General features: G+C 37.5%; 1 protein-coding gene across 1 annotated transcript in view; it reads right to left on the reverse strand.

Annotated features, from left to right (window-relative positions):
* Positions 1-1,736: 1,736 nt before the first annotated feature.
* Positions 1,737-18,759, reverse strand: part of TRUB1 (TruB pseudouridine synthase family member 1) — a 42,563-nt gene continuing 25,540 nt past the window's right edge. The window contains exons 4-8 of the mRNA XM_066355688.1: positions 17,553-17,634; positions 8,721-8,793; positions 7,394-7,533; positions 5,370-5,426; positions 1,737-4,613 (exon numbers count right to left, since the gene is read on the reverse strand). Coding sequence (XP_066211785.1) covers positions 4,354-4,613; positions 5,370-5,426; positions 7,394-7,533; positions 8,721-8,793; positions 17,553-17,634 — 612 coding nt within the window. The 3' untranslated portion in view covers positions 1,737-4,353. The remainder of the gene's footprint in view (positions 4,614-5,369; positions 5,427-7,393; positions 7,534-8,720; positions 8,794-17,552; positions 17,635-18,759) is intronic.

Below are 18,759 nucleotides of genomic sequence, written 5' to 3' on the forward strand. Positions count from 1 at the left end.
CTAGCTAATCAACACTGAATACCATCAATTTTCCTTTAAACAGTCTGAACATCCAGTATCTGATAGTACTCTATTCAGAGTTGATTACCTCAATCCCAGATTACTGCACCAGGCTCAGTTCTAATGGGGCTCTCTGCCCTGTATTTCTGTCTCTTCAGTTCTTGCCACGTGACGGCCAGATTCATCTCCCGAAAGTAAAGCTCCCCTACGAAGCACTACTTCATTCTGGCTTTCAAGGTTCTAGATGACGTAACGGCAGTCTGCCTTTACAACCACACACTGACGCAAAGGTTCCTCTCCATCCGGACCACTCCCCCCTCCCCGACGGAATGTAGCTGGTAGACTGCCATCTTTGCCTGAGATCTTCTCCTCTTCTGAACCTTTCCCTCCCTTACGCCTTTGAATAGTATCTGCTGTTCAAGGCCCTCCTCTTAGCAGCTACCCTGATCACTGTTCTCAGGAGCTCCACGGAAGTTTGCAGAAATTAATTATTGTTCCATTAAACATCACTTGCATTGTGGGCCATACCACTCATTGATACTTCGGTATTGTCTTGCACAACATAACTTTTTATATGTGTTTCTCTTGAGTTTCCATCTGAAATGTGTGAAAGCTTCTTCAAGACTGGCTTATGTCTTCAAGACTTCTTCTTCTGTCTGCTATACATTGTTTCCCCACACAAAGGCACTCACGAATCTTTGATGACTGATTATATTATATGAAATAAAATCCCCAAGTCATCACCTTTAGATCATATAGCTAACTGCATTACCCAAAAGATTATTAATGACTTAAGATATCTGCCTCTAAGTCCTCTGCTTACCAACGCATGGACTTGCTTTTCTATGCCCTCATGTTCTCCCCGGTAATGGGAGAATTAAAAGTCAAATAATGTCAAAGCACCTTGAGTATATGCACGCTAATTTATTAAAAGTTTTGCCATTAGTCAGTGGATCAACAGATTATTTTCTAAGGACATAAAATTAGCTATCACGTTATGGTGTTGCAATTCAATTTAACAACTCTTTCGACACGGTTCCATTTTTAGCAAAAACAGCAGACAAAATAACCTCAAAACCCTCACAACTATAAATGCTAGGAAAAAATATTAACGCATTAAGTTTATGCTCCCACTTAGGATGAGTGTCAAGAGAATGTCAATAAACTTCTTGAGCCCAGCAGAGAGCCAAGGCTGCAGGTAAAGTAATCTCAGAGGAAACGAGTCGTTTCATTTCTGGCAGAGTATGGAAGGGAGCTGCAGGCCTCATAAAAGCAGGGAAGATGAAAACAACCGATATCATAATCAATTCCTGAAGGCCAACAATGACAGTTTAGAAATTCTGGGACCTACTGACACAAAGGAAGTCACTTCCTAATTTCTAGGCCTGGAAATACAAAAGGAACAGATATTTCTTTAATATTTTGATTTAAATAGAAAAAAAAGTGATACTTAAACACTAGACTCTTGGGAGAAAACTAATTTGTTTTTGGATGAGTCTTAAAATTTTAGGAGCATCTTGATCAGCTTCAGCTGCTTATGAGAACTATGAATAATATTTTTAAGTTCAAGCAAATTTTAACTATTCATACTCATAAATCTGACAACTATAAAAGGCAGTGAATTATTAGAAATTAGTTAGCTAATTTAGTTAGCAAAAATAAAATTAAAATTAAAAAGAAAAATAGGCCGTAACAATACTTCTGAGTATTTCTTACATAAAAAGTCACACACATGTACAAAGAAACCATAAGACATTTATTTATATAAATGAGCAAAGTACACGGAAAAGTCATACAAAAGCAAACTAGAGCAATTTTATATTCTAATACTTCCTAAATTAGCAACAACAATATATTAAACCCGCATCTAAAGCTGTAAACTTTAGTGAACTGATAATACTCAAATGGTGACATTGAAATGTTCCATCTCTCTGGGAAAGCAATAAGGCAAACATATTAAGAAACATAAATAAAATTAGCCTGACCTGTGGTGGCACTGTGGATAAAGCACTGACCTGGAGTCCTGAGGTCACAGGATCAAAACCCTGGGCCTGCCTGGTCAAGGCACATACAGGAGGGAGTTGATGCTTCCTGCTCCTCCCTCCATCTCTCTCTGTCTCTCCTTTCTAAAATGAATAAATAAAATCTTCATATTATTCCACTTAATAACGTCACTCCCAGGAATCTATATTAAATACAACCGAAAATAACAAGTGTTCAGTAATAATAGATGAAATAAACTGAATATGAGGAGGTAATATTAAAATAATTATCAAAACTAATTATATCGATAATATGAAATTTAAAAAGTCAATTAAAAGGTAAAGGTGTCTTATAGACTATCAGTATGAGAAAAAAAGGAAAAATATTAATATAAAATTAAAGTTCTGAAGTCATTATACCAGGATGGTAAGGATTATGGGTCATTTTTCCATTTGGCCAAATTTTCATCAATGCTTTCAATATAAAAAAAGCATTAGTATTTTTAAAAGTTTATTCAAATAATCTCTCCTCTTCTCCATTACTAAATTATACATGTCAAATTTTCAGTTGATATGTAGAGCAGAAATGCCCCACTTGTTTCTAAAAGCTAAATGTTCCTCTATTTGGACCTGAGCTGGCGATGCATGAAGACCAACCCTACCCTGTCCCATTCTAGCAGACGAGCAGCTATTGTCACTTCTGGTCAACACAACTGCAGGGCACTAGATATGAAACTAGATATTGTAAACTTTGAACCTACAACTTCCTGTGTTTCCCTTATAATTTTCATGTGTCACACCAAGAATTACTTTTAATAATTTCCTTTAAAATATTCTGCCAATGCGATGAACACGCCCTACTGAAGCATATAACACTTGGAGTTTCTAATTGGCTAACCATAAATAAAATCATGTTAGTTTTCATCCTGGGATTTTTCAAGTTAGAGATGGCAAGTAGGCAACCACCTTAAAAGAAATGCAATCTATAAAAATCTAAAAACTCCTCTTATGAACATTTTAATGACTCTTCCTTTAGAAACTATATTTACTGAATAAATGAAGCAGGACTTAAACATTTCTACAGATTGGCTCCATAATATATTGCTTTCCCATGACAAAAATATGAAGCACTCATTACATATGAAGTCTACTATTTTGTGATGTGAAAATGCTTTCAAAATTATGTTAACAAGGGAGAGAAGATTTTCAGTAGGCTATTTGAATGAAAATATTTGAGAATAACTTTTTAAATATTTAGAGCAGAAGAGATTAGCTAGAAACGCGAGGGGGGGCTATCTCAAAGTCAAAAAATATCATTTGAAAATGCAAACTAAAAAAACAATGCCCTGAAAAAAAGGTAAAAATAGAGAGTAAAGAAATTTTCCATTCAAAATACATTCTTTAGCTTACGTTTTAAAAACTGTTATTGAGTAACTTGGTACAGGGTGGTTGACTGTGTTGAAAATATCAGAGAAATATCTCCTAGCTGCCAAAATATCATATAAGGGCTGTCCTTTGCCCATATGGTAGTGTAGAGGTAATTTAAACATTTAGTCTTATATTTACATTCCTTTAGTGGTAGCAGCGATAATTTGATTCAATTGTTATAAGTTTATTAGTGCCCAAGATCTACCAGGGGTCCCCAAACTTTTTACACAGGGGACCAGTTCACTGTCCCTCAGACCATTGGAGGGCCGCCACATACAGTGCTCCTCTCACTGACCACCAATGAAAGAGGTGCCCCTTCCGGAAGTTCAGCGGGGGTGGATAAATGGCCTGAGGGGGCCGAATGTGGCCCATGGGCCGTAGTTTGGGGACCCCTGAAAACAAACACATCTATTACCAAATAAACGCGGTCTTATAAAAGAAATGTCCTTAAATAATTGCAAACTCTCCAAAACATAAGAACGAGTTAAATAATGGGCCTTTTCGAACACAGTTAAAGAATTCCAATACAACAGAACCACCAGAAAGCCAAAAGAAAGTCAGAGTAACACTGATTTCCGGTAACTTTGGAGACGCCAAAGAAACGTGTAGCTCATGTGTCCTTTTTCTTTGATTAGAAATTGTGTTCCGCTTTTTCACAGGAAAAGACTTTGAAAGAAGATCAAAAATCAGAAAGTTGATTTTGCTGAATCCAACCTAACGACATAATATTCTAAAAGAACATTCCCTCGTGTGGCAAAGAATTGAACAACTGCAAGGCTACTTATAACGTATAGCAGATAAATTGTGCATGACAGAGACTATAAATGATGGACGTTTTTCTTCATGTCAAGAAAAGGGAAGAACTGTTTGTCCTTTGCAGGTAGCTTGTCACTGGGAACACAGAAATCAAATGTCAACCAAGAAACAGTGACCCACACCAATCTTAACATGTCTTAATTACAGCATCTTCTCCCTTCGTCTCACTTAGAGTTATATATTCACAGCTCAAAACTTGTTCATTCGACTCCTCAGGCTTTGATTTTTTAAGTGCCAGCACTTCTGGGAGAAGAGATGAGCAATGCTCAAGCGACTGTGCAATGTCATCAATTGTCCACTTGTCCTCAGGAAGGGCGTGCTCTTCTAGTGTAAACGGTCCCTGCTTGGTTCGGGTTAGCTCGAGCACATTGGCACAGGAAGAGAGTTCTAGAGCAAAGAAAAGGGGAAGAAAACCCACGAGATGGATGATTCGGTACAGCATAGTCTGTAATTTTTCAAATGCCAGAAGAACTCAATTCAAACCTCTCAAAATCACTCCAGAGGAAAAGGGGCAATAATCCAATATGAGAACCAAGAGCCAGAGCCTTGAGATTAAGAAATGATTAAATAGCAAAATAATATTTATATTTACTAGCTTGCCTTACAAACTGCTTTGGCCGAAAGGAGCTTCCACACACTTTTCTCCTTGAACACATGAAGCAGCCCCAGGGTAAGTCTGACTCTCACTTTGCAGATGAGGGCTGTGACCTGTCCAGTGTCACAAGTGTCAGCAAACGCTGGAGCCAGAACTGGAACTTCTGCCGTGGTAACTCTATGGCCTCCAGTTTCTAATAAAATTTGACTTGTACCAGTGAAAATAACTTTGGAAGGATAAATCTCTTTATTGTATCCCTACTTCAGGCTCAAATATTTTGTTCTTAACAAAATGTTGGTCCTTCCATTCATTATTCCTATCTTCATTTTCTGTTCCTGTCTCTCTCCTCTCCCTTACAAATGTTCACTGCAGCTGCTGATGCCGATAATTGTATGCGTACACTTGGAAAGCCTCCAAAGCTGAAGGCAGCAAGGGGACAGCTCCTTAGGCCAGCATTCAGAGACATGACAAATAGAAAACTCCCTCTTCTCATCAAAACAGGACTATGGCTCTCTAAACGGCAATTCATAATTCATCTTTATGCTTACCTTTGCCAATGTCACTGACCAAGCTTCTGATATAAAAACCTCCTCCACATTCAACATCTGGAATGTTAACAGTGACATGGTAAATTGCTAACCTCCGATGAAATCCACTTTACATAGAAATGATGCCTCTAAACAAATGTAAAAATGCACCATGCAAACAACGGAGTGATAAAATATTTATGCGCTAACACATAAATTATTCATCCAGCAGCATATGTGTTTGTGAGACTGAGAAGTCGGAGCCTGGAGAACGCAAACAACAGAAACTCACGAACACATCTGAAATGAACCAGCAAGTCCCACCACGTTCATACTTCACCCTTGTTCACTTAATGTTTAAATAGAAATCTCATCTTGCTATCATGAGCTGAATATTTAAAAAGATATTTTCAGATTTTTATGCCTTGTTCATTTAATAGGTTTTAAATGGTTAGACATCTCAGCTTTGCTATCACGAGTTGAAGATTTTTTTTGTGTGTGAAATAGTTTCAGATGTGTACCCTCAACAGATAGGACAGTTAAAAAAAAAACCACCCTTTTCAGGAACAGGAATTATGTTTGGGGTAATATACTATATGAAGAGCTCAGCATACTTAAATGTTTTCTTGGAAATATTCCTAAAGAAATCACAAAATAACTAAAATTACACAGTGTCCCAAAACTATATGCATATCTAAACATCTCCTTAACACAGTGTAACACGAGTTTACTGGTTAAGAGCAGGCTCTGGATTATTCTTATTCATCTGTAAGACGTCCTAACTTTCCACATAAAAGGACAACATTCCAGCTGTTTCTAGCCATATCATAAAAATAAAGCCAGGTAAGGGAATTTAATCAAAACTTAGTAGTTGGGATTTTAATTCTCCCCCCCCCCCCCATTAGCTCTATGTCCCAGCTGAGATTTTTAAAAAATGAGCACCAGGATCAAATGCAGGTATGCTCAGATTCTTGTGCCGGATTTGACTTTGGTGAAAAGTCAGCTCTCTTGGACTATCACAACCTGCAGTGAACAAAATAAGGTACTTAAATGCAATCGGAAAATTTTGAGTTGCTTTTTTTAGGTTCATAGATAATAGCTACTGTGCCAACCCAGCTGTTGCATTTTCATGGCATGAAACAAAATAGCTTTCAGTGTGTTTTTCTCATTAGTTGTCAAATACTTTAGAATCAGGAAACTAAAGACAGGGAGTGACTTTTTTCAACTGTACAAAAACCACACCCTACGGAAACTTAGTATACACCAGATCATACGCCGAATGGCCCAAGTTTAGAAAACAAGGTTTTGGGAATTAATGGAATCCTACTTAGTAAGCACCATGAAACTAAGAGTGGGCTCAGCCCGAGGAAGCCTAAGAATTCAGAACTACAACTCTTCTATGCTCAGGGCTTTGGCTGCTACTTTCTGCAACTAGAAGGTCATAACACTCCTAAACAATCAAAACAAACTTTAGGATAAATTCAGATTGCTAACTTGAATTAACTGTAGTGCATGTCCAAGAATACATTTCTGCCTCATGCATTATTTCCATGTTTCCATGATCTTTAACAAGAACTAGCAGGTAATAAAGAAGGTGGAAAAAAAAATCACTCCACTCCTAGATTTCTTGTCTAAAAACTAAAACTGCTTTCTTTTAAGAGAACAAATTAGGGTGAGTTTTAAAACTGAATATAAGCTATCAGATACTGGCCAAATGGGGGAACAAGTATCCATAAGATAATAAAACAAAAAATATAAAATTTTGAAAATATACACTCTTTACTCTTCTCTATGGAGATCTAAGTTATGTTACTTACAATTTTATAGATAGGTAATATAACACAATAAAAAAAACTCAGCCTATTTAAAAAGGCATTTCTGAACCTCCAGCTGTAGGTATTCTTATTAAATGAGTTACTCATTTAATAATTTTGAATTTTAAAACTCTCCAACAGCTTAAAGATCCATCAAAGTTACACAAAAGTAGCCAAATACAAAATAAAGGTGCATGCCAATACAAACAATTTCAAATTTCTGCATCTTACCCAATGTGAAAAATGGTGGCTGGAATTGTTGAAGGGAGAGATTGTATACAGTCACTGGCCTGGCAGGTTTTGCTTCTACTGACGCACCTTTCTTCATCAAAGTTGAAAGTCTCTGTCCATCTTTCTTTAATGCAGAATAGCTTACAAGAGGAGAGAGGGAGAAAAGGAGAGCGGGGGAGAAGAATTAAGAGAGAATGACAGAATAATTCCAGATTATGGCATGGAAACAGTGACCCTTCAAATTGAAAATCCTTCTAAAAAATGAACTAGTCTGGTATTTCTTTTAATCTACTCCACAGTGGTGCCAGGAATAGAGTTCCTAAGTATCTTTGGGATGAACAGAGCTCAATATGGCACCCCATGAACAATTTTGCCAAACAATTTCTATTCCAATAATAATCATTTTCATATAAAAGCTACCAAAACGTTATAAAAAGCAAATAAGCAAATAATCTACCGAAGAGATCTTAGCTTTGTGTGATAAACTTTTATTAGACCACAGAATCCTTGGAACAATACTGAGAATAAAATTCTAAAAACAGTTCTCATAAATAAATATAAGTATGTTTAATTTATTTTAACAATGAAGATCCAAAATAATGTTTATTCATCTCCCACTAAAATTTTTAAATCTTTACATGTCAGGCAAAATTATGACAAAACACTTTCCCAGGGCTATTTCAATATTGAGAAAAATGAATATTTTAAAATATAAAGTAAGTATTAAATTCTAAAAGAATTTTCAATAACTGTTCCTGACACAATTTATAGCCATTCAGCCATTTTCTTTTAAAAAAGGGGGTGATTTGCCTGAAATGGTAATGTGCACAAAAAATACAGTTAAGTGGTAAATCAATAGTCTTAGGCTTTTAATAAGTTCTAAATCTCATCTGATGCAGAGATGTGTGAATGAAGCATAAGATTCTGGTCCCAAAGGGAATGGTCCCAAGACCAGAAAGGACTCCCCCAACTGTGACACCTATCCCCAACTACATTGGCCTCTTCTCCACAATTTTGAGAAAAGTGACATCTCTTTGCTCCAAAACCGCCCTGGTGTCTGTGGCTGGAATCAGAAAAATAAACACCAGAAGAACAAAGATCTCAGGGTGGGGCAACGTCCAGGGATAGGGGACACCATGTCACTACCTCTTAGTGTCAAGAGCCCTGCAACCTGACCAAACCAGGCTCATCTTTACATGATCACCTGCTCTGTCAGATTTCAAACCTGCCTCACCATGCACAGAAAGAAGTCAATGTTTTTTCCATTAAAGTGATGTTAACCATTGGAAAATAAAATCATTCACTCAAATTCAGTAACTGAACTTACAGAGGAGGTACCTGCATTATATTCCCAGTAAATTTCTGTAAAATGCCTTCAATATCTTCTTGTGTTATTTTATCTGCCAAAAACAAGAACAGAAAAGTGACACTAAAACAATGACAGAAGAGTATGTGCTATTTGCACAGCACCAAGAGCTCTAAAAAATCATTACAAATGTTTCCAACAAAAGCGTATACTATAGTGCATGTTTTATAGGCCAAATTCTATCTTGTTATGATGAATAAAATATACATTCATGAGATAAAAGGGGAAGCGAGGAGAGAGTCTTATGTTGTCTAATACTAAGACTAAATTTCCTTTGCTTCCATTTTATTTCTCCAATAAAAATGATTTAATCATCTAAATGCATTTAGTTGGTTCTTACTGTGGCCTCTAGAAGACCTTAGAAAACGTCACCTCGTCTACGGCCATACCACCCTGAACGTGCCTGATCTCGTCTGATCTTAGGAAGCTAAGCAGGGTTGGGCCTGGTTAGTACTTGGATGGGAGAAAACGTTGCCTTAGCTATGGAAATGGTCCTGCCGTGATCATGTGATAAGCAAGTAGAAGAAAACCCGTAAGTTAATGTCTAAGTTTCTCCAGGCATCAAATATTATAAATAACTTACTGCATTATTGAAGAACATCAAGTATTAAACACATTTAAAAGTTTACTGACTAGATTTCAAAACTGTTCTACATGCGGTATACAGTTTACACACTCACACCCTATTTCGTCCCCAAGTAAAGTTGTATTTATTTGTCTCCCTTCCTCCCTTTACTGCTCTTGCACTTTCTCGATTCTTTTAAAGAAACACTCAAACAGGAGTGTGACTCTTTATTCAAAAACAAGCCAGAGCTAAAAGACAATATATGTCGCAAGGATTTTAGCATGATCACTAAGCACTTTTTAAACAACGATTTTTAAAAATTTGAATGAGGACAAAAATCAAGTTTTCAATATCTGTCACTTAAGTCATATTTACAGCTCGTTTGATACTTCCAAATAAAATGATGCAATATTAATGTACAGTTCTATAATTTTCTACAACTGAAAGTCACAACATAATTAATTCACTAGTGGAATTCTCATACTTACAGAGGACTACACATATTTCATACTCAATAACGAACTAAATTATAGAAATATTCTATAACTTAGCTCACAGTTGATGAAAAGAAATAACAGGGCATCTTTTTTACTTTGTACAAATTTATTTAAACTTTTTTCTGGTATATACATGTTACATATAATATATATATATAATTAATGTGCTTTCGATTACTGTTCTAATACCAGAATAAAAATTAAAAGACAGAAAGGAATATTGTGTCCAGCTTTCAACACCAATGCAGCAAGACAGTCTTAACCTCACTGTGACCTTGAGCCTCCCCAGCTGAAAAGGAACAAAAGCCCGGAATCTACTGTAGACTCAAACAGAGAGGAGCACAGATCCGAGAAGAATCTTCTCCGGCACCTGGCTGCTCCAAGAAGGCGGCTCGCGCAGGGCTGTTCTGTTCACACCGCTTTTCCACAAGGATGTAGCTCATGACACAGATGAGGACTTTTTCATGACAAATTTTACTTCCCCGCAATGTTAAAACATAATTCCTGGTGGCACTTTAGTTATGCACAACTTTCAAATGTAGACACCATGCTGGCAATAGCTGAAAGGAGTGCCATTGTGGAGTGAACTGCACCAGTTCTTAGCTTAGCAATGCATTTGGAAAGTCAGCCCGAACAGCCTTCTGCTGCGAGGCTGGCTCCGTGCTGACATTCCTGCCGCCGTGCATGCCTTTGTCCTGCTCCCATGGCTCTCTGTCCCTGACATGCCCTACACAAGAGACGAGCTGTGTTCTTTCTCCTTCTCCTTTTGCCCGCTGTCTCCCCTGATGGAGCATCCCAGGCATTTGTGGGTTGTGCTGTTCATTTTGCAATTAATCACACACAATTTTCAACTGTTGTGTACACACACACACACACACACACACACACACACACACACACGTATTATCTCAACATTGAAATTCTAAGCTCCTTAAAGGCAAAGACAGCTTTTCTTCTTTCATAACACGCACAACTGCGAAGGCGCCCCAGCAGTCTCGCTGAATTTAATTTGCTGTGGAATAATAGATCTTAAGGTCTAAAGGGCACTTAGAGTGACCTAGGCCAATCATTCATCTAATGTCTGAACCACCAGACAGGCCTATGCAGAAAGTCATTTTACAACAATAGTGAATATACTATCTTTGTATCAAAGTGAATAGAATAAATATTATAAATAAAAATTATTTCCACTACTCTATGAGTAGGTGGTAAGCATGCCAGCTATATCTAAAATGTGATATTGGCTCAATTCAAAGGTAATAATTGTCCCTATGATATAAGAATAAAGGCTACCTCCATAAGATTTAAAAAGAAATGGAGAATAAAATCTCCAGAGCAAGTACATCAACAACCAGCCCAAAGAAGTATGTTTGGTAAACAAGATGGGTATGAGAAAAGGGCCATAGGATTTGGGTAAATACTCTGTTTAGCAAATTAATAAAACATCAATGTGACATATTCACTTGAAATTACATTTTAAGTTATTCTCACAAAATTAATTCATAAAAGATCATGCATAAAATTTATTGACTCTTCCAGTGAACCTATGACATGATAGTTGGTACTTAACTGAAATATGAAGTATAAACAATATGAAGTCAAAAAGAATACACGACCACAACACAGGAACTGCTACTGGACCAGGTCTGCCACCATAAGCAGCTGTTAAATTTGCAAACGGTAATAAACAACGGTTTTCAGACACGAGACTCCGGCAGCAAGCCCTGGAAGCCCTGAGAGAAGGACAGAAACCAGGCAAGGCACACAACCTCTGCTGTGGCTGGGAGGGCTCTCGGCATGGTGGTCCCGGGAGGGGAATCCCACACAAAGCACAAAGCACTGTGATTCACTGAACAGAAACCAGGCTTGGAGGAAGCGGCAGCAGCTGGAATTTGAGAGAACTACACAGATGTCAATAGGGCGTCAGCTGAGACATGGCTAAATTCCAGGCTGCACACACACACAGTGAGAGGCCACAGAGTTAACCGAAGAGCTGGTACCAAAGCTCCCGCAGGGCTGGGAGACGTTCAAATTCCAACCATCCGGAGTGAAGTTCAATAGAGACCCTGGAAAAGCCCTGTCTCAGGAGTCGGACCCACCTGGACCTGGAACAGTCTTTAGACCCAGCCTACAGGAAATGTACACAAAAGTGACTAGAACTAATAAATGAGTATAGCAAGGTTGAGAGAAAGAAGACCAATAACAGAAATCAACTCCATTTCTGTATTCTAGAAATAAACTATCAGACATTAAAAAAATTAAAAATCTACTTCCCATAGCATCAAAATGTATCAACAGAATCACTAAGGAGCAAAAACAGCCAAAGATCTGTATACTGAAAACTACAAAAATATGTATGGCTCTATTTTTGCAACGTTTTCCTAAATTGGTTATCATTTCAAAATAAAAAGTCATGAAAAAATATTATAAATAGCTTTATATGAGTAAGTTTAGAATTTTAAATACAATGAACAAATTCCTAGGGGAAAATTATCTAGATTGATACAAGATTTTAAAAAAATATATTAAGTTCTAGAGTAAAGAAATCCAGGCCATGATTAAAAACCTTCCTAACAAAGAAAACTCCAAATGTCTACTAGTAAATTCTACCAAATATTAGAAAAAGAAATAATGCCAATCTGACACAAATTTTTCCAGAGAACAGAAAAAAAAAAATTCCTCAACCCACTTTATAAGGTCAGCATAACCTTGATATCAAAACCAGTCAAGGACATTAAGAAAAAGGAAAAATACAGCATAATCTCCCTTGTAGACCAAGATACAACAATCCTAAACTAAATCCCAACAATTTATATAAAGGGTAACATATCATAATCAATTTGTGCTTATTCCAGAAATATAAAGTTAGTTTAATATTTGAATAAGGAGAAAAGTCAATAGATACAAAATAAATATTGGATAAAATTCAATGTCTACTTATGATTAAAAAACAACAGCAAATTAGGTATAGAAGGCAACATTCTTACTTTGATAAAACCTATAGAAAAAAATCTGTAGAAATAAGGTAGGAAGACTTGCTCTTTCAGATATCAAGACTTATTCTAAAACTATAGCATTAAAATATATAGTTTGGTATTAGCACAAGGACAGACAAACAGACCAATGTAACAGGACAGATTCCGAACAAGCCCGTGCCTACACGGTGCTCAATCTGTGACCAAAGACTTGATAAATTAGACAAAATTAATACTAAGAACTTCTGTTTTCCAAAAGACACAATTAAGATAGGGAAAAGACAAGCCACAGAGGGGAAAATATCGTCAACACATGTCACCAAAAGAAGAGCACATATCCAGAGTATATAAAGATCTTACACATCAATACTTTTCGGGGAACAAAAGGGCAACTCAATAGGGAAAGAATAAAAATGAAAACCAAAAAAATGGGTAAGAAACGTGGACTATTAGAAGATAGATGGCTAAGGAGACAGGAAACAGGTAACAAAGTGCTGAAATTCATTAGCAATCAAGTTAAAACCACAATGAAATACCACTATGCATTTACCAGAATGGCCAAAATGAAAAACACTGTTAATACCATGTGTTGCCAAGGATGGGAAGCAAGTAGAACGCTTATTTACTGCTGGTAGAAATGCAAAACAGAAAAGTTATACAAACACTTTAAAAACTGCCAATTTCTAGTATAGTAAAATATACACTTAGGCTATGACCCAGCAATTATACTTGGATAGGCTACATCCTAGAGAAATGAGTTCATTAAAAGGCAAAACATACACAAAGCAGCTTTATTCATAAAGCCCCAAACTGGAGTCAACCCAAAATTCTATCAACAGAAGAATGAATGTGTGTGTGTGCGTTTGTAAATACATACTCACATATATTCACACAGTGTGGTACATTCTCACAGTGTCATAATACACAGCAATAAAAGAAATACTGATACATGTAACAAAATAGATGAATCTCACATAGATGAACAGATGAATCATGTCTGGGGAAGAATCCAGACACAAATAAATACTATTTAACTCCATTTATATCAAGGTCAAAAATAGGCTAAACTATACCATTATTTTAAACTATCACCACAGTGTTGAAAGAACGTAATCTCTGGAGTAGTGACCAGGAGGGGCCTCGCAGGGGTCTCCAGGGAATCTCTGACTTCTCTGCTAGATGGCAGCAGCATGGGCCTCTGCTTTGTGCTAGTTCACTGAGCTACAATGTTATGTTTTCTTCACTTTTATTTGTGTAATACTTAATAATAAAAAGGTTTAAATGCAAACAAAAGTCACTATAAGATGGTTGATAGCCAGCTACCCACGAACCCCCTACAATGTTCCCTATTTGTTTAGAGCAGTGGTCCCCAACCTTTTTTGGGCAACGGATCGGTTTAATGTCAGAAAATATTTTCACGGACCGGCCTTTAGGGTGGGATCGATAAATGTATCAGTGACTGAGACAAGCGTCAAGAGTGAGTCTTAGACGAATGTATCAGAGGAAATCTGGTCATTTTAAAAAATAAAACATCGTTCAGACTTAAATATAAATAAAACAGAAATAATGTAAGTTATTTATTCTTTCTCTGCGGACCGGTACCAAATGGCCCACGGACCGGTACCGGTCCACAGCCCGGGGGTTGGAGACCACTGGATTAGATCACACTTTGAGACCCAATTCAACTCTCTGGCTTCCTCCGGGAAGTGTGGGCAGACAGACCAGAGTCCAAGGACAGCCCACTCCTGGTGACCTTAGCGCCGTCCAGTTGAGAGGACCTTGGCAATGTCCTTCCTTTCCTGGGACTACGTGGTGGGGTGGCGTTCAGAACAGAGGCTTAGCATGAGACACCCCTGTCCTTTTACACTTCCTGCCTCCCACTAGAAAAACTGCCAGAGAGGTAGGAAAATCTATTCCCATCTCAGGAGCAGTTGGGTCTTCCCAGAAGCTTAGCCCACGTCAAAGGCATCCCGGACAGCCATGCTCCTGAGCTCAGGGGAGAGCAGATGAGCACAATGAAGACACGTGTCCTGAAAGACACTGGCAATTGTACCCGAGACTTGCTACCTTCACGCTTTACAGATGTGGATGAGAAGTGCGCAGCAGAAGGTAGGAAGATGTCTTGCCTCTCCTGGGATGTAACTGGCAGTCATCTTCTAGTGAATGCCTCTATTGCCTGTCTTAGTTATTCACACACTAAATGTTTCATTCTCTGTGCCACACACTGTTCTAGACACCAAAAATACAGTGAGGACCACAAGAGGCATGGTTGCAGCCCCACAGCTGAGGGATTAACGTGCACATGGTGAAAACAGACTTGGGAACAACAGAGGGCGGTGGGAAAGAGCAGAAGGGGAAGGGCCCTATCCATACGGTTACACTGTGCGTCTACTGAGCCGCAGACTCACTCTCTTACTTCTCTAAGCTGACTTCCAGCTATCTAAAACGACGGCTAAAAATAGTATTTGTCAAGAGAGAACAAAAATGACTTAAGAGCATTCATTTGCCATTTACTGCAGACTGCCTTAGTTACCTTATCCATTTGTCAGGTGTTCTCAACAGGTCCATAAAGAACTGCATTTTTTTATTGTTACAATGATTTAATGGGTGATGCTAGATCTGCAATTCGCAGGACGGCATAGCACAATGAACTATCCTGTATACTGCATGACTTTTGGCCGTCTGCCAGGTATCTATGTGGGTGAAAAGCCTGTTTAGAATCACCTGAGGCTAGAACCTAACTCCAGTTCCACTGAAACACAAAGTGTTTTTTGTGCTGTTTTTCGTAAACTGCATTTTCCAGTTCTGAGTCATACAACACACCTTTATCAGCCTGCACCAGCATTTGTGACATTCACAATAGCTTATGCAGAAGTGTAAACATCTGAGTCCTTCACTAAGACTTTCAGCGGAGTAACATCTGTGCACTTACATATGCATACACCATTTTTATTATAAGTTTTTTCTTCTATTAAAAGTTTATTTTTTCTATTTACAGTATTATATTGATTTTTTAAATATATGCAGGTAGGTTAGAGTATCTCTGAATTTTCTTTCAGGACAGTAAACAAGGCATCACAAAATATTGGATATAGGTCTCAGGATTGGGTCTCGGGGTTGAGAACCTAGGTCCTAACCCTCCATCAGACAGAAGTTTCTCATAACCACAAATATATACTTATACTTATCTTGCCTTTGGTACCTGCTATAGCAGCTCTAACAAAGAATAATCATTTGCTCATTTACTGAAATCACACAGAGAAGTCATGTCAACCAGCAAAATTCTGTGACTTCTCACTTTCTGGGACTACAAATACTATTCAATAAACTGTAGGGAGCTCTCCTTTTAGGAAAAACTAACGCCTAAGGAACGTTAGTTTCTCCGTGACTTATTTCAACATTTTAATGAGATGACTGTAACAAATTACACTTTCTTCAAGATAAGTCAATTAGAGCACAAATTATACAATACAGAGTAATTTTATAAAACTCCAAAATGCTTAAGGGCAGGAAGGAAAGTGCTCTTCTAGAATCCCCTCCTCAATGGACTTTACCACCGTGTAACCAGTTTTCATTCCCAAAACCTAGGTCATGGTTGACAATTTCCTTTCCCTCAGTACCCCAGCCAATAAGCAAGTCTCCCCAATTTTACTACTCCACCATTCTTCTAACTATATATGCACTGACATACTCTTTAGTACACTCTGGAAATCTGCTATCCTCCTACCGCGCTAGGCCTCCTTCCTCTTAAAAACCTTTTTGTTGGAGACTACGGTTGAGTTTCCAATAAGTGAGAATCTGCTATTATTTCTTAATCAAAATAACATCAAGAATAATTCACCATTTATTTTGAAAATGACTCAAATCAGCAATTTCTCTTCTGATTACATTTTGTGATTACTCGAGTAAGACACTAAACTACATATCAATAAATATTAACAGGTCAAGGGAAGCTACTATGAACAAGGAAAGGGCTGGTCTCAGTACTGGGGCGATATGAAATACATAGTGAGAACACGCAACTCCAACACATAGGGAAGCCAGATACTGGACTGCCTGTAGCTAAATTAAAAAGTGATCATCTTAAACACAGGCAAAAACAAACAAAAAACAAACAGCACCCCAGAAAGCCTACATATAATTCACAATTGATGACATAATAATGTAGGTGAACTGACTATACAAAACCTCTGCATTATAAATAGCACAAGCACTGGGAGAGTTGCTAGGAAACCATTTCATTTATCTAGCTTTTCTTAAAATAGTACAAAAAGGAACAGTAGAAACATTAAGGGGGCCCCAGTGAGTTCTGCTTTACGTCCAGAGAAATAGCTTGCCCTTCGTCGTACCTTTTTACGCACTCCAAAAGCCAAGAGGCGTGGTTAGTTTTAAAGCACTAAACCAGGTACATTTACTTCAACAGCTAAGTAACTGTAAAATAAACAAACAAACAAACAATTGCAAGACACAAGTAAAACCTAACAAGATAGTTTCTCTGCTTTGTTTCTCATTTACTAGAAAAAATGTCCTAAGCCCTCACTACAAATATATTTTGGAAAAGGAATTATTTGGAAGAATTCTGAATATTATAAAGACTGACTATAGGAAAAGAGGCAATTATAAACAAACTCATACCAAATAATGTGATAAACCATTTCCGATCTTAGTGATATAAAACTAAAATCACTGGTGTATATCAGCTTAGAGAATTCTGAATTCACAGAAACTGTCCTAGAACTTCAGCTGAACCGCATACCGTAAGGTTTCTCCTCCGTCACTCTCCCCGTGGAGTCGAGCGTGTCGGTGGCTTTCCCCAGCTCCCCGGTGGCAATGTACCTCTAGAGCAAGAGAAATGGGGAAAGACAGGCCACATGGTCAAGAAAAACTGTCATGCATGTCCTGAGAAGTCATACAGAATTTTACTAATACTATCCACTTGATACAAAAGAAAGGCCAAAATAACAGGCTGCAAGTGTTTTTGTTAGTTTTTGGTATGTGGGAAGCACGTGTGTAAACTGGGGTCCCCATTCACAAACTTCTTCTATCAGCCAACATGACAAAGAAAAACTTGATTTTGTTGATAACTGTGGCTTATAAACAAACTGTTATTGCATATTGATTTCTAAAACCAGTTTTTATAATGAAGGAAAATTTTCATATATACTTATGGAAATGGTACAATGAACCCCTACGTGGCCATCTCAAGATTCAACTATTTTACCACAATTATTTTCAAGTTAATTTTAAAATAAATCCATTCATTACTTCTTATATGAAAGAGTGAAACTAAGCTTTGTAACTGGGTTATGCATTAAACAAAAGCTCAATCGGTAGCTCTCTGAAGGGAAAAAGTCACTTCTAAGAACTGATCATTATGCACAAGTGAAGTAGACCCTTCTCAGTTAACTGAGCCTTGTTTGACTACTTATCTAAGGGCATACTGTGTCACACACTCTTTATTCTCCTCTCCTTTGGTCAAATTTTGACTAGAGCATCACATGAAATAGAAAAATATGAGAACTAGAACTCCCACTAAACCTAATCTGTAGCTATGTGAGCAATTTTTAAAACAGGAAGCTCAAACATAGTTTATTAACAACAGGCTTATTATGCTAACAAAGGGACCAAAGACAAAAATTTTAAAAAATTAAAACTTCAAAGTGTCAAACAAGTAGAGAGTTTATATGTCAGCCTGAGTGCCCTTTCAAGAAATCACCTTCTATTATAGCTCAGGTCTTCCTCCCTCCCTCCCTCCCTCCTTCCTTCCTTTCTTTCTCTCTCTCTTTCTTTCTTTCTTTTCTTTCTTTTTTTCTTTCTTTCTCTCTCTCTCTTTTTTTTTAACAAATACAGTAAGTACAGAAGGGAATATCTCAATGCATTAACTTAAAATGTTTTTCACTAATACTGACAAAAATTAGTTTCTTGTAACTAAATATCCAGTCTCATCCCCAGGAACGCCCCAC

Source organism: Saccopteryx leptura, chromosome 13 (genome assembly GCF_036850995.1).
Source record: "Saccopteryx leptura isolate mSacLep1 chromosome 13, mSacLep1_pri_phased_curated, whole genome shotgun sequence".
NCBI lineage: Eukaryota > Metazoa > Chordata > Mammalia > Chiroptera > Emballonuridae > Saccopteryx > Saccopteryx leptura.